Below are 15,955 nucleotides of genomic sequence, written 5' to 3'. Positions count from 1 at the left end.
TCATTCCAGTGTCATACATGAAAATCCTCTGTAGAGTAAAAGGCTCAGATATTTTAAGACAGAAATAATCCAAAAGCAAAAGGCACATCCACGTCTTTATTGTTGAAGTGGTTATTATTATAGAGCTGTTTGGTAGCAAACATGCAATCTGGATGTAGAGCCCTTAAATACAAAGTGGACAAGGCTGTATAAATAATATAATGTGCACTGTATGGCATGTAAAATATATACTGTGTATATTTATATGTATAAAACATGCTTCTTGGTTAAAGGAGAGCACTCAGTACACACATACACACACACTCACATAGTTTAGTCTCTACGTTCTATATAAGCCACATACACACAACAATGTGCCCAAACTCAGAGTTTGGTTACTTTTAATACAAAAATATCAGGACAAACACTTTTAAAAAAAACTTTCAATGGAAATAGTGCTGCTCAGTATTTTGACTCATGGGATATGATTGCATACCTTCATTGTTTCTGCTTCTCATGGGTTAATTCCCCTCATGTTCATGTTCAGGAACGATTTAAAAACTACATTTGTTAGCAGGTGGAGGCCTGTGGGTGACAGCACTCAAGTGTGAGGCCTGAAAAGGCAAACACGTGCAAGTTCACTCAGAGTAGTTGGTGATGACAGGGGGCTTCAGTCAAGTATATTTGGATAGAATACAATGCCTGTGTGTCGTCTCTGGTAAAGCCCAGATGTACATTCAAACAAAGGAGCCGAGCTCGGATCAGAAAAGCATTAACGGTGCACCCCTTGAATTCAGTAAACATTAACCCTCAGAACTGACAGTGCAGGATTGAAAGATGATTGAGGATCTCATGTCTGGCCCTTCGTCTAATGCCATTCAGAGCAGGATGCTGTTTACTTCTAACCGTTACCGTGATCATACAACGACAAACCGGTGATTCAGAGTGCGGCCGAGTCAGAAATCTGAATAAGAGGCACTCAAGGAATTATTTGCTCAAATCTGGGAGGAATCTCACACTCCTTCCTCCGCCTTACTGACTTTCCCAGAAGTCACAGCTCATTTGCTCAAGTACCTTATTCAAGTTTCTGTGACCCGTGTGGACACGCACCTGAAAGCAGGGTGGTGAGAAGCAGGAAGCTACAATCAATGTGAGAAGAAGCCAAAGTACAGATACTGTAACTGGGATCAAGTTCAACTGGAAGTCAACTCAACAAATTACATAATTTACCATCTTCTGAGTGTAGTGTTCCCCATTAAACCCTTAATATTGTTCACAATCATTAAACACAAAAATGTCCTTTTTTATTTGGCCACAAGAATTCTTAAAGGCGGAGTCAAGAGTTTTCCTGTTGGGTCCTTCAATCAGACAGTGTGTCTTGGTGAGAAGTGTTGAGGTAAGTGTATCCCCGTCTTAAGAGCTCTCTTATGTTCTGTCGGAGCCGAACAAGATACTCCAGCCCACCCCTCCCCCCCAGAGACACTGAATTGCTCGAGTCAAGGGCCCGAGAGAAGACTTCAGCTAACATACTCACAAGCCATCCAGCTTGCTGGAAAGATCGAACCGCTAAAGTTCAACAAAAGGGAAAACAAGACTTTGTAACTCTCACAGGCTGAAGCAGGACAGGGTGGGCTGTGGAGAAGTGGTGTGGAGTTCAGTGTGCTGATCTGCAGATGGAGCTTTGTATCGAGTCTTTGATTTAGGAGGAAACGCATCTCACCACCTTCAAGATGCACCGCAGTCCAGAGCAAGGTTAACTGGAAGAAGAGAGACCAACAAAGGTGGGGTTAGTCCCAGAAAATCCTAAATGATACATCAAGAAGATTAAAGATTTAAACAACAAGAACTAAAGAATCCTGCATCACGTGTTCTCACTTATATAACGTTTCAGTCTTCACCGAAGACCGAAGTTAATGAGTTTGTAGTTCTACGATTTCTGGTTGAGCCAACACACTGTATACACTGATACAAACACTTGTAACAAGCCAGTCACAGATATATCAGGCTCTGGTGTTAAAGGGAAAGTTGTATAACATTTTATTACCTCTCAGTGTTTGCAATTAATTTCATTGCAAACAGTGATCAAGTAAGAGAATTTTAAAAACACAAAAGATATTCTCATTTGCACAAGAGTGCATGTGCACAAAATTCATATAATTAGACATGTTCTGCCCCTAAATAAATTATTGAAAAAGTATAAAAGTGAATAAGTCTTATTTTAACCCTGAAGACAAAGATCAATAGTTCTGCTTCTCTTTCAGACACCCAGTGGTGAAGTGATCCCAGTCATCAGGTGAGCAGCCGTTTCCTTCACAAGGAATACAGAATATCACAGGGTCCAATGTGTGTGCACACAGCCCACCACAACCACCACCACAAACTGAAGACCAGGACTGTGTCCCCACATTCAGTGCAAATAAACAAACCTACACACATTCAGGAATTTAGTGGTTTACAGGGAAACATCTGGCTGAAAGAAGCAAAAGATTGGGGCAGTCATCATTTATACCAGTGTCCACTGTTGGATTCTTCTCTTTTCATTTTGAAGCCATTTGACCTGCGAGGGCTGAGGTCAGAGAACACAGGGTCATGTTGGCTGAGACATTTCTGACAGGATAATGTGACCAGAGAGCAGCACGTCTATCCTGAGCAGCTTTACAGATATAAAAGTTAATGCTCATGTAGTTGAGATGGTCAGCTACCACCCTGAAGACAACATTATATTTATGGGTCTCATGTTTTTCAAACTGGCAGAAATTAGTCAGCAGAGGGTCCTGAAACACTGATTTTACTTTCATTAATGTTCAGGTTTTATCTCAAGGGTTTAAAAAAAAAAAAAATCACGGCGGTTTGGACGGCTGCTATGAATCAGGGCCGCATGGAAAATCACTGCACAGCACAGCACAGCACACACTGCACACAGTGTTACCATCATCAGAAATGAATAGAGGAACAGTCATCGTCAATATCATCCAATGCCCAGTGCCAGTCCTGAAGACCAAAGTCTTGCAACCTGAAAGGGGAGATCAGTTCTGATGGCTAATGTTATATTATCATATAAGAGAGAGGTTATGTAAAGGGAGGACCTGAGAGACACAACAACACTGACCATATCTTACATACTGTATGTACAGAAACATGAAGACTACCTTTGTCCTTCTTACTATCTGGATGCACTGTAGCTGGGCTTTTATTAGGGGTTGACCAATAAGGCATTTTTGGAGTGAAACATCCAAAGGCCAACAGAGGCCAATTTCAGCATATTCAAACAGGACTATTAACATAACGAATGATCCAGAAAAGACAAGTATAATACTGACTTGTCATGGTGGAATAGTCTTTGAAACAACCAGATATGACTCACAACACATGGAGTAGAAATAAGTACAGCCCTGTAGTAAAAGTGAATTTAAGTATCTCATCGCGATCATAATTGTATATTACATCATTACATCAACTGCTTGGCCTCTCAGAGCCAGTAAATGTAATACTGATCACTTACACAATATATACGTATTGTGTTCAGTTTCACTAAAAAGCAAGTGGACGTGGGTTCTGTGGTGTAATCCAACACAAATACAAACAAGAACAAAACCAATACTGAAAAAAAAAAGCCTTGCCTGTTTTTTACAGCCTGTCTAAAAAGCAAAACCTGTTCGGACAGGCTCCACTGTCGGTGATTCTACCTGCTCTTGCTGGTGGGGAGCTGTCGACTGGGCCTCCTCATGGACTGGCTGGGTTGAACCTTCATGGAGGCGCGTGGCGAGGAGCGTGCAAAGTGCTCTGGTGGTGGAGGCTTCTTGGGAATCTTCTTGACCAGCCGGCTCACCCACTTCTGCTGCTCCTCCTGAGACACGGCCAGCAGCAGCAGGTTCTTGGCTGTAGATACGTCGTAGTTTACTGGTGGTAAAAGAGGAAGAATTTTCAGTTAGTATCAACATGTTAAGATAGTATGTTAAACCCTAAAACTACACTAATGCTGCACCAATCTTAGTTCATAGATGAGTGTTTTGGTAAAAACCATGTACTGAAGCATCCTACCTTTGCAGGGAGCAATGATCTCCTCCTTCTTATCCATGTGGTCTTTGTGGCACTTGATGTGGCAGCGCCGGCACTCCAGAGCAGGTGGCGGCTTGAACATGTTCCACAGCGGCTTGGTGCAGGCCTCACAGTTGGTGGGGAAGTGGTAGAGCGTGGGGATGAACTCGTGGCCCTTGTGGCAGATGTAGCTGGACTTCTCTCCAATGGCCAGCGGCTCCACAGGAAATTCTGGCTCCTTTTTGCTCTCGCCCTCATTGGCATAAAGAATCTGGAGAGAGGATCAAAGATGAGGATGGAGGACTTTTGTTGATTATCAAAAGCACAAATTTAGACAATGGATCAAACACCATACATTAGTCTATTAAAAAAACATTAAAGCAGATCTGGGACAGACCTGAAATATCCTGGGAATCTCTTTGGCATCAGCACGGTACACATCTGTTTGAGTGACAGGCCTCACGTGGAAGAGTTTGCTGTGTGATGGAAATTCGTCTCGTTATATCCCCTTATCAAAACATATCACTTGCATTAATGTGAACTGCTGCATCTTAATACACAAGCCAACACCACCACAGGAAACAATGGTCACACAAACTAAAGCTGGTGATTGAGGTGTTATACTCACTCTATATCGAGCACCATGTAGGGAATGGACTGCTCTCTGTCTTGCTCGCTGTTGTAGAAGAGAATCTTCTTGCTGCTCACCACAACATACTGCAGCAACAGAACAGATATGGTGAGAAAACATGTATATCAAGGAAAAGTACTTTTTTTCTGCACCACCAAAGCCGCTTCATTCCCCCTTTATTCATACCTTTCTCTCCCATCCAAACTTTTTGGTGTTGTTCCTGACAGGGAGAGAGAGCCACCCCTCAAGCCTCGTTTCTGAGAGAGGATGAGACATGAAAGATTATATATGAGCACAATCTGCCAGTTTCTATTTAGATGAATGCTGTTTTCCTAAATGAACGGCTGCTTGACTTTCACATCACATGAGTGAACTGGATATTTATTCGTGTGCACCAACGCTGGGTACCTTTACAAACTGTTTAAGACTAACTGATAGCAGCTCTAAACCAGTTATGTCTACATATTGAAAGTGGATTTAGTTATGCAAGAGGGTGAATTACTTCCTGTTACATTTGCACATACACATTGCAAATGTGGCACAACTATTGCAAGCACATAAACTTATCTTTTTAAAGTCAGAAATACCTTCAAAAGTTAAACCTTGTCCAACCGACAAATTTAAAAAAAAAAAACAAAAACAAAAACATATCTGTCACAGTTTTATGTCACCCTAAATGACACCAAATCTATTCTGTATATATGAAGTTTATAGACTGACATGTTTGGGAAGGTGTCACACAGTGGTCAAGCTCTTACCTGCGAACGCATCATCAGCATCAAACTCCGGCCCGCTGCTGACACTGGCAGAGTCCATTGATTGAACACTGAGCGACTGCAGGAGGTTCCTCAGCTGCTCGATATCGCTGTCCTTACTGTCCAGAGCCATCTGCAGCTCAATACGCATCTGGCTCTCATCCGCCAATTGCTACAATTTAAAAAAAAAAAAACAACAGAAGAAACAAGATCCAGTCAAAGATACTGGAGAGGATGGGGAATGATTATACTTGACATCAGAGACAAGAGAAATCAAAATTCTGGTGTCAACTTTGTGTGACCTACCGCTTGCATTTCGTTGATCTCTCTCTGGTATTTGATGATGGTGCTGTTGAGTTTTTCCTTCTCCGACCTCAGCTCCAGCTGCAGCTTCCTGTTCTCCTTCTCCTTTCGCCGCATGTCTGTGTCATTGCCACGGCGACTGCCTCCGCCCCGGACCTCCTTCCTGTTCATGATCTCCGCCAGCTTATTGACGGCCTGCAGACGGACGTGAGTTTCAGAGTTGTCTGGTTGTAAGAGAGCTTCAGGATCTGATTGGGTCGCTTCCCAGAAAATAACCCAGATCAAAAGGGCAGGTCTTCTCTAAAATGAGCTCTTTTAATTTTAAAACAAAACCTCCCCAATTGCTCTCTTAGTGTATGTAACAGTGAAGCACATACATAGTATTACATACATATGATTAGCAGTCACTTTGCTGGAGTTTAACACAGACTCACCTGAGTTTTCAGTGTCCTCTCAGACTGCAGCTGCTTGTCAAACATCTGTTTCATCTGGTTGATCTGCTGCTCCCAATCCTTTGATTTATCTGACTCTGAAAATACACCGAAACAAAAATGTGAAATGTGAACCCAAAAACCAGAATCTGCATGTGATAAAATTTTGGTTTCAACGTTTGAAGTTTAAATACCTTCTATTGCCTCCCTCAGTTTGTTGTTCAGCTCCTCCTTCTCATTGGCGAGGTTGGCAACGTCACTGGTCAGGGTGCGGTTGGCCTCCTCCAGCTGCACACAACAGGATATTCATTATGAGCACTGTCTACACTGTCTGCCACTGCCACCTGTTGTCCAACCTGAACACTGAAGTTTATTTCTGTTTCCACTGTGTCTTTAGAATGCTTGAGCATGCACTGCTGTGTGACAGTTCCTGTGACAGCACGAGTCAGAGGATAATGCAACGCACCGAACTGATGGTGATGTCCTTCTCAGCGAGCTCTTGGCGATGGCGGGCCATCATCTCCTTCAGTTCCAGCTCCTTCATTATCTTCTCCTTCTCCAGGTCTGAGTACTGCTCCTCAGCGATGGAGCGTGCCAGCTGCTCTGAGTCAGCCTTTGTCAGAGTGATCTCAAGCTGAGCTGCCAACGAGTCCCTGAAGGAAGTTAAAGAACAAAATCAAAGACTGAACAATTACTAATCACTAACACAGAATATAAACGTCTCGTTCATAAGTGTAAATGAACTGCCTGCTACTTCCTTATATTGTCTTGCCGTTGGTCACGTTTCACAAAGCACTTTTGGATTTAGTCACCGGCGTTTGAAGCGGATTTAAAAGGAAACAATAATTTTTTCAAACAGCAGAATCACCTCTCCTCCTGCAGCTCCTGCAGAGACTGCTGCACATCTTTAGTGAGTTTGTTCCTCTCCTCACACTCCTCCTTCAGCTCACGAACCTGGGTCTTATACAACGTCTGGAAAACACAGGACACAGGTCAAACACAACTCACAGGTAATATATTAACAAGAGAAGCAAGACAGTTTCATAACAATAATGGATATATACAGTGTGTGCAGATGAGTCGATAAAATAAAACTATGATAAAAGGAAACATATCATTCAAGTGCCATTAAGCAGCGGTTCACTGCACACAACAACGTGCATTAGCCACTGAAATAAGAGGAATGTTGTTCTGATGGCACATTACTGCCCACACACTCAGTAAGATACAGAATGTTAATGTGTTGCACTGTGCCGTTTTACATCAACATTTATAATAACAAAGAAGAATTACAGACTCACAGAGAAATACTGCTCAGCCTCTAACTGGTCCTGTAATTCCTTCATTTGCCCGTCTGTGTCTTGTCTTTCTCTGTGGACAAAAACAAAAAACCTGTATTACTCATCATGCTCGTTTTGGCTCAACTTGACAGTAGGAGTGCAAGCAAAGAGTAAGATGCAAAGAGTATAATGAAATGTGCACTGACTTGCGCAGCTCTTGGTTCTGTTTCTCCAAGCTGCGTTTAATGTCCAGCAGGTGATTGGTTTCCTGTTTGAGCTGCTTCTCTGAGGTTCGCAGAGTGCTGAGTTGCTGGTTCTGGGCCTTCAGGTCATTTTGAGTCAGGGTACGTTTCTGGGTCTCCTGCTCGATCTTCAATGTCAAGTTCTTCACCTGAAAGAAGGGACAAAATACAGAAGGAGAGAGAAATGAGGACTGGCTGTTTATACTGTTTATAATGTTAAATTTGCCTTTCTTATTCTTCTGTCTGCACTTCCTGTCTTTGTAAACTGAATGACTGTTATTCCTCTCCACCTCAGAATGGACACAATGTTACATAAGCTTCAGGATTTGTTTCTCTAGATTTCATTTAATATCTAAACACTTCACTGGTCTCCTGCACAGAGTATAAACACTTGCCTCCTCAGTGAGGCGGTCCTTATGCCTGCGGAGCTCGTCTAGTTTCTGTAATGCCTGTTTGTAGTCGCAGTCCATCATGCTGCTGTGTTTCTCCAGCTCCAGTATCCTGTTCTCCAGACGCAGTTTGGCTACTCGCTCCTCCGCCAGCTTCTGCTCCATCTCTGCATGAGTGTGAAGACGAGATAAGGTGGTGAGGCGGTGAAGAAAACCACTGTGATTTATTTTAGGTTTTTACTCTTAGACTGACAGAACAGCTGGAACTCACACATACTGGAAAATTGTGATTTGTTTGTAAAAAATTAACTATTTTTAAATTCTAATACAGTTCATCTGTGTTTGTTAAAGCTTATATAACAAATTAAAATGCAAATGAAACACCATCAAGTTTTCACTTTGATGATAAAGCAACACACTATTTGTGAGTTTCTGGCAGGGTTGACAATATTGCATTTCTCTGATAAAACATTTAATCTTAACCAGGTTCGGCTCATTTGAACTCAGAGGAAAAAGATAATCGGAATTATAACATGGACGTGAGCTGATCTGGGCTTCAGTATTCATTCACTGCTCATTCGAGGCAGAATTACAACAAAAAACTGTATCACTTTACTGTAATGCAGCCTTTTAGACCAGCAAGAGATAACGTATAAATTAATATTCAATATATCTTAATTTCACAATATTTTAATAGCCACAATCCCAGTGGATTTCTACCCTCACCAATACTGAAATTACATCAATACACAGAATTTAGACCATGCACTTATGTAACTTCCCTTTTGAAGCAATTGTTGCACAAATAAAAAGTTGCACTAGAGTGAAGTCAGTGAAGTCATCACTTCAGAAAGTTCGAGTCTTACATTAAATCTTTTTCCTTCACAGGATATAATGTCTAATGTGGTCCAAGCTGGGATAAACAGGCTGTTGAAGTAAACAAGCAGGTGAGAGAACAACATCCTCGAAACAAAAGGTTGATGCCCTCACCCTTCATGGACTCTGACTTGGCTCCCTCTATAGTTACTTTGATCTTGCTCTTGTCTGCCAGCAGTGCCCTGGTGGCCTTATGAGAGCTCTCCTCCTGCTCCAGCTCCTGCTGCAGCACCTTCAGCTTGTAGGTCAAATCAATCTCTTTGTTGCTCTTCTCCTATACAGACAGGAAACAAGGGTGGAGGTGTTGTGAGAAACCTGGCTATCACTATAACAACAAACATCCTGGCAGAAACACAGCACCCTTTCAATCATGCAAAAATACTAACTGCTATAGTAAATGCATTAAAGCTCTGAATGATTTTAGTAAATGCCTGCTCTATTTTTTCATTTATATTGTCAGGGAACAATGCTGTCCCTGAACTAAAGGCAGTTTGAATTGTTCAATGGAAGAAATCATCACCATTGATTACTACAGTGCTTCTACAGTTACAATTCAGTTAGATTTTCTTGATGTACCTTCTCTAGGTCAGTGTGCTTCTCCTGAAGCTGTCTCTTCTCAGCCTCAGCTTTGGACAGAGTCTGTCTCTGCTGACGTGCCTCCTCTTCCAGACCAGAGATCCGTCCTGCAAGATGAATACAAGACAGTCCTCAGAGAAGCATGTTTCAATGAGAAAAAATACATCCTCATCGTACACTATATGCACTATATGCTTACACATAATCCCACCAATCAAAGCCACAGCGGGCAGGTCAGGGATTTTTCTTTTCCTTGTCTTATTGTCAGTAATTCCATGCGCTCCAATGAGTTTATTTACATACACACAATATCCTGATTGCTCAGAGTAATCAGCTTTAGATAATATTTGGATTCTGAATATTAACATGGTTCAAGTGAATGATTTCTCTCCATTATCCTGGTTGGTTGGAGAAAGTGGTTCACTGCAGATTTAATTACAATAGCAATTTGACAAAAGCTGATGAAACAAAGCTGACTGCAACATTTTCACATTCAAACAAATGCAGAGACCGAGCTGCGTTTGCTTCCAGTATGACCTCACCACAATTCACACAATCAGATAAAAGTCTTTATAAGACAGTTTAAATAGCCTGAGTGCTGCTTTAATCAGATTATGGTTGAATTATTAGCCTTGATGTAAACATGCTCCCTTGAATAGTTAAATAAATGAATCCTGGGACCTGCTACTGTCGCACACTGACCAGCTGCTATGGAGCATGTTGGTCAGCCATTGTTTTATTCAAGGGCTTTTGAGTGTCTCATACTCACTCTCTGTGCTAAGATTTGTTAAACCAGCGTGACAAAGGCGGCTTAAGCCTTGTCTCTGTAAATATCATTTACATATATATTATCATTTGTATTTTTTTATATCTGGACTCGTGGCCTTTGTGGCTCCGTACAGCCGCTCCAGACAAACCTGTTTTAATAAAAACTCTTACAAATAAATTCAAATCAACCTCTCTCACACACAGACCACAGACAGTGAATGTGTTGTTTGCTGAATGGATTCAGGCGACAGTGCAAACTCTTGAGGCCCGGAAAGCCTACTTTGGTGCCCTCAGTGTTTGTGTGGTACATTGCTTTTGGCCACCTCACTGCCCTCTTATAAATCTGCCATGTACGCTGGAAGGCAGGCAGAAGGAGAACGATTTGAAGTGGCAGAGAAAACTCATTTTTAAACAATGCGTGTAATAGAATTTCCACCTCATGAAAATGCAGGTAACCATATCAGCAATTCCTAAAACAGCATTTCACACACTGAAGTGCACACCTGCAGCCTGCAGCCATGTACCTGTTCCAACTATTCATGACCAGATTTTTTTTTCCTGATCACACAAATTCCCATACTCATATGTAGGTGTTGCCTGTTGTCTCCTGTGTTTAGTTTATTGTTCACAGGGGTTTGGTAGGAGCGAATGTGAAAAGACCCTGGCTGGAAAAAGTCACCTTAAGAATTAAACAAATAAAAATACATATATTCAGAGTCTTTCCAGGCCTGTGTTTGTTTCACCTACCCATCAGGTCGCTGATGGTCTCTGAGCCCTGGCTGTGCTCCCTCCTCTCCGTCTCCAGAGCCGCCTGCAGGCTGATGCATTCCTTCTCCAGACTCAGCTTGCTGCGCTCCAGCAGGCAGCACTTGTCCTGCAGCTCGCGTACGTTGGCCTCTAGCTGCTGCAGCTGCTTGCTGCTCTCCGTCTGGGTTTTACGGAGCCTCGTCGCCGCCTCAGACTCGGCCCGCAGCAGAGTGTTGGCTTCTTCCAACTGAGGGCGACAATGATTGAAAAAAGTGTTTGAAGATCAGTCAGGAGTTTGATTTGGTTACTCATCACTTTATTTTAATCTCTTTGTTGACAGTTACAGTATGCTGTGAGTCTTGTGCATTCTTACTTTCAGATGAAGTATATTACATACACAAAAAATGGCTCAATGAAATACATGACACACATTAATTGGCACCTGTTTAGAGTGATTTTATATATTATTGATGTCTGTTTATATCAAGGCTTTATTCCATAATATCTCCAATCAATGATGTAGTGAGACAAAACATTGTTTGCAATCCTATAACTCAAAAATAAATGCATACAAAGACATAAATCTTAATACTAGTTAAGGAAAAGCTTTTCTAATTCATATCCCACTGACAAAACTAAACACTAAGTAACACTGACCTGTTTCTGTAGGTGAATGTTCTTCTCGTTGGAAATGTGTGAATTCTGGTTTCTTCTCTTCATGTCGTCCAGCTGGTCTCGTAGGCTGTTGACTGTATGACACAGAAGAACACAGACTGATGAGCTCTGTTTTAATTAAGTTAAGTTAAAGCATGCATCAAGTATCTGATATAAGCTGTTATTACATCTCCAGCAATCTCCAGCAGTGGAAAAGAGCAGAATGTAAACAAAGTCAACACTGTTTTCTGACACAAAACTCAGGTATTCATCCTTTATTAGGAACAGGACAATGGTGCAATAAAAATGTGTCAAGTGTTATTTTAGAATATCAAAATAGCAAAGGCAAAGAAACTATATTATAGCATAGCCCTTTCATACTGTTTTCCTCTGCTTCACATGTCTATTTGACCAGGTGATGGCAGTATCATCCACATTATCTCTTTCTGTAAACTTGCATCAAAATTATTTTGTCACCAAAAGCCAAAGCAAACCAAAACATTGCTAAATTCACACAAGAAGCTGTCAAGAGGTGATTTGTTTTTTTGTTTTTTTACAGTGTCCCTTATTAACTGTATTTAAAAATCACCATGATCCTTTGGCACTAAGGGCTTCTGAAAAAACTCTAATCCCAAAAACACATAAACTGTGGGACGCATCAAATCTGCCTCCACTTGAAAAACAGTATATTTTAATGTCTCACTCTGTAAGTAAAAGAAAACATTTTATCATGCAACAGGATAATGAATCCATTGTGTCACATTAGTACATGACATCTTGTCTTAATCTAATCTACTATACTAATGATACTAATATGATTATTGCCATTAAACTTCTTATGCAACAGAGTAAATGTAAGTTCTCATATTAGGAACTAATGATGTGTAACTGAATTAAAAGCCTTTAAATCACCTTCGTTCTCCAGGCAGCGCTTCCTGTCGGCCTCGCTCTCAGCCTTGCGGTGGCTCTCCAGGCTCTTGTGCTGCAGCAGGGCCTTCTCCCTCTCCAGCTGCCTCATACTCGACTCCAGGTTCTTCCTTCCGCTCACCTAAAATCAGCCATTAAACACTTTGTTCAGCCTGTCCTACATGGCTGGTTTTAACGCTGCTGTAATTCCATAACTTTATCTCTGGGTTTAATACGAATCTCAATCCCAACAGACGCTGTAATGTGGCTATTAGGATTCTGCCGGCCCTCCATCTGAACCTCACTGGATATGACACATTGGTATTCAACTGAAATGTGGTCAAGGGAGGATAATAAGAAATCATTATTCTGATTTAAACACAGCTTTTGGGAAAAGCCATAAAAATGGATGAAGAAGATTAACATGATCCCTGAGGAGAAACTCATTTGTTTCACAGCCAAATATTAAAAGTGAGACAAAGCCAAAAATATTCAAGTGATCTTCAGCAGCAGGTGTCTGCACTATAGATTTTGAAATGATCAGCCTACCTCTTCCTCAAGCTCCTTAGAGATTTTGTCCAGACGACTCATGGTAGCTCTGTGGAAAAGGAAACAGGACATTTATAAAACTTTTGACAATTAGAGCCACTGTGCTCGAGTGTGTTATTGGAGCAACAGCTACTGTACCTGTATTTGTGCTCGAGATCATCTTTAACCTGCTTGTCATTATTGATCTGCACCTCTAGGTGGCGAAGTTTCTTCTGCAATGCTGCTGACTGTAGAAAAAAAAAAATCAACCAATCACACAGGTCTTTATGACTTGGAGAACTCATCAGATGCTCCAGTTAAAAACCTGTTAGCAACCTTTGCTGCATGTCATTCATCTTTCCTGTGATTCAAATGTGTCTTATGTAATGAAGCATTTTACATAACTGGCACTCGTCAGGAGCATTTTTTGAATTGTACATTGATGAAGTGATCAGTAAATCTGCATTAACTGATTTTTGAATATTTGGAGGCAGCTGAACAAGCTGACATATTATCACCTTTTAAATTGTGTAAATAGTTGTCTACTTGCACATCTAGCAGACACAGAGCATCATTATAATTCATTTGGGAGTTTTGTTTCTGGCGACCTGATCGATGCAAGTCAAATATTCACTCTCTTGAGCTATTGTTTGGTCTCCACCAACTCCTGGGGGCAGTTTTTTTTTTTTCTTTTCTCTGTCTCCTCAGCTGCTAAATGCTGTTCACCAGCTCATCGTTAACTCTGCCAGTCAGCTGGCAGGCTGAACCAAAACATAAAGCTGCAGACTGTAGAACCAAAACGATGAGCTAAAAGAAAATAAAAAGTTTTGTGGGACTGAGGATTCAGTCGCAAAATCAGGTGATAATTCTCTGTGGGTTTCTGGTTACTAACAACAGCTCTCACATTACACATCATCATTTGAATCTTTGATGTTAATAAAAAATACACTGATTATTGCAGCTTTAACGTTTTGACTTGGACTTGAAGGATAAGCTCATTACATAAGAAAACAATTAACCCTCAAAATAAACATAATACCCCTATGGCTCACACACATATTGTAATTTCTTGCGGAGCTAAAACTTTTAGAAGACATATTGCAGTGACAGTGTTTGAGGAGGGATTGTCAAACTGAAATAAAAAAACAGGGCCTTTGCTTGTGATGGGGGGGGTCTTCCCCAGATTAGCTTTTAGCTCAGCCACTTACCCTGAAACAGCTAAAGTCTTTCTCTGCGGCTAAGAACACAGAAATTCTACCAAAGTACTAATAAATCATGGGATCAGGAGAAGAAATCCTCCTCTGAGTCATTTCCATCGTAATCCTTAATGCTTTTCAGTGCGACCATGTAAACTGATGCCTGCCTTATTCCCTAAGAAGCTAAGAAGGGGGCGGCATGTGCTACTGCAGCTCATCATGGTGCACTGGGCAGTTACTGTGTGTGGAAGTGACAGCACCCACCTCTCCTTTCGAATTCTCATGGGCCACTGAGGAATTGTTGGAGGCATTTAGCAACCTGAAGAAGGAGCAAATCAACACAAAGTCAAGACCACAGTTGAGAACAAATCTATAAGCTGTTATTTTTTTTATGTATGTCAAAACGTTGATGGACTGGAGACGGCTAGAAAAAGTGAAAACTTACTGGTCTTCTTTGAAGTAAGTGAAGCCAACAAAAGGTAACTGATTTCCAACAAAGGCCTTAGGTTTGGGGAAGGTTTCTACATCGCCTTTGTCATCTTCAATCTCATCAAAGTTACTGGTGTCTATGTCACTGCTCAGCTCCGGGACCACAGGGGCGACCGCTGAGGAGAGACAGAGACGGAGACAGAAACTAAGTGTGAAATACTGGGAAAGGTATTTGAGTCACATAAAATGCTCATTTCATGGGCTCAGGTGAAGCCCGTGTTCAATACTAACTCTCTCTGATGGTGTTAAAGGTCCATTGGTCATTCTTGAAGAAAGGGTGTCGCTTGATTTCCTCCACGCCGTTCCTGCCCAATCGCACCTCCCTCAAAACAAAGAGAGTGAATGAGTTGTGGACCGGTGACTAAAGCTGCCCTTTGTCCTCGGTTCAACAGTATCAGTGGCGTCAGGAAAACATCACCTATTCATACATATTCTATTCTGAAAGTGATTACATTTAAATGCAAGCAAGACTCTGATTTCCTCTGGCCCAAAGCATCACAAACCAAACCAGTGGTAAACATAAGTGTGCTATTTACAGCTCTATAGCATCAGCATGTTATATAACGTCTGCAGTACAAAACACCCTTCATAAAAAGCCACTATGTGCTCCCTGCTGGTGTCACCACATCAACATTTAAAAACTGAAACATTCTGACTCTTCATACCTGTCAGTCAGGAAGGCACAGATGATATTCTTGGCATCTTTAGAGATCTCCACATCATCGGGGAAGTTCAGAGAGTTCTTATGGTCCATTATCTTACTGTACGTTCCGACCAGGGAGTCGGCGTAGAACGGCGTATCACCTAACAGCAATTACAGGAAGTTAGCAAAGGAAACTACATTAAAAACTATTTATGTCACTCTTGTTTTGTACTGTCACTTTGACTTCATGAGATGTTTACTGACCAACAAGCATCTCGAAGATGAAGACCCCTACAGACCACCAGTCACATTCTCTCCCATAATAACCATCTCCTCCCTGGGACTTCAGCACCTCCGGAGAGATGTAGTCTGGAGTCCCGACGGCCGTATCACAGTGCACCATGCCGGTCTGCAAAACAAAATCCAGGAATCACACATCAGGCTTTTAGTCTTAAAACAATTTACAGTCATTAATCCAAACATAAGTTTATAAGAAACAAATCTCTCTCTCTCTCTCTCTCTCT

At 41.5% G+C, this 15,955-nt stretch overlaps 1 protein-coding gene across 1 annotated transcript; it reads right to left on the bottom strand.

The window, feature by feature from the left end:
* Positions 1-82: 82 nt before the first annotated feature.
* Positions 83-15,840, bottom strand: LOC111656293 (rho-associated protein kinase 2-like; the record flags this gene model as incomplete). Its single annotated transcript, XM_023407958.2, has 27 exons — positions 83-1,736; positions 3,666-3,879; positions 4,021-4,288; positions 4,415-4,493; positions 4,646-4,734; positions 4,835-4,905; positions 5,407-5,575; positions 5,710-5,901; positions 6,141-6,235; positions 6,332-6,425; positions 6,604-6,790; positions 7,006-7,109; positions 7,439-7,508; positions 7,624-7,808; positions 8,055-8,215; positions 9,039-9,198; positions 9,501-9,607; positions 11,016-11,262; positions 11,673-11,764; positions 12,582-12,717; positions 13,125-13,173; positions 13,263-13,351; positions 14,564-14,618; positions 14,745-14,904; positions 15,020-15,111; positions 15,454-15,592; positions 15,696-15,840. Coding segments are annotated over 27 exons (3,453 nt in total), but the record flags the coding sequence as incomplete, so codon positions are not given.
* Between the last annotated feature and the right edge of the window lie 115 nt (positions 15,841-15,955).

Source organism: Seriola lalandi, unplaced genomic scaffold, assembly GCF_002814215.2.
Source record: "Seriola lalandi dorsalis isolate HSWRI2012SDOR001 ecotype SW California unplaced genomic scaffold, Sedor1 jcf7180002054352, whole genome shotgun sequence".
Lineage (NCBI taxonomy): Eukaryota > Metazoa > Chordata > Actinopteri > Carangiformes > Carangidae > Seriola > Seriola lalandi.
This window is presented reverse-complemented; position numbering and strand designations above follow the sequence as displayed.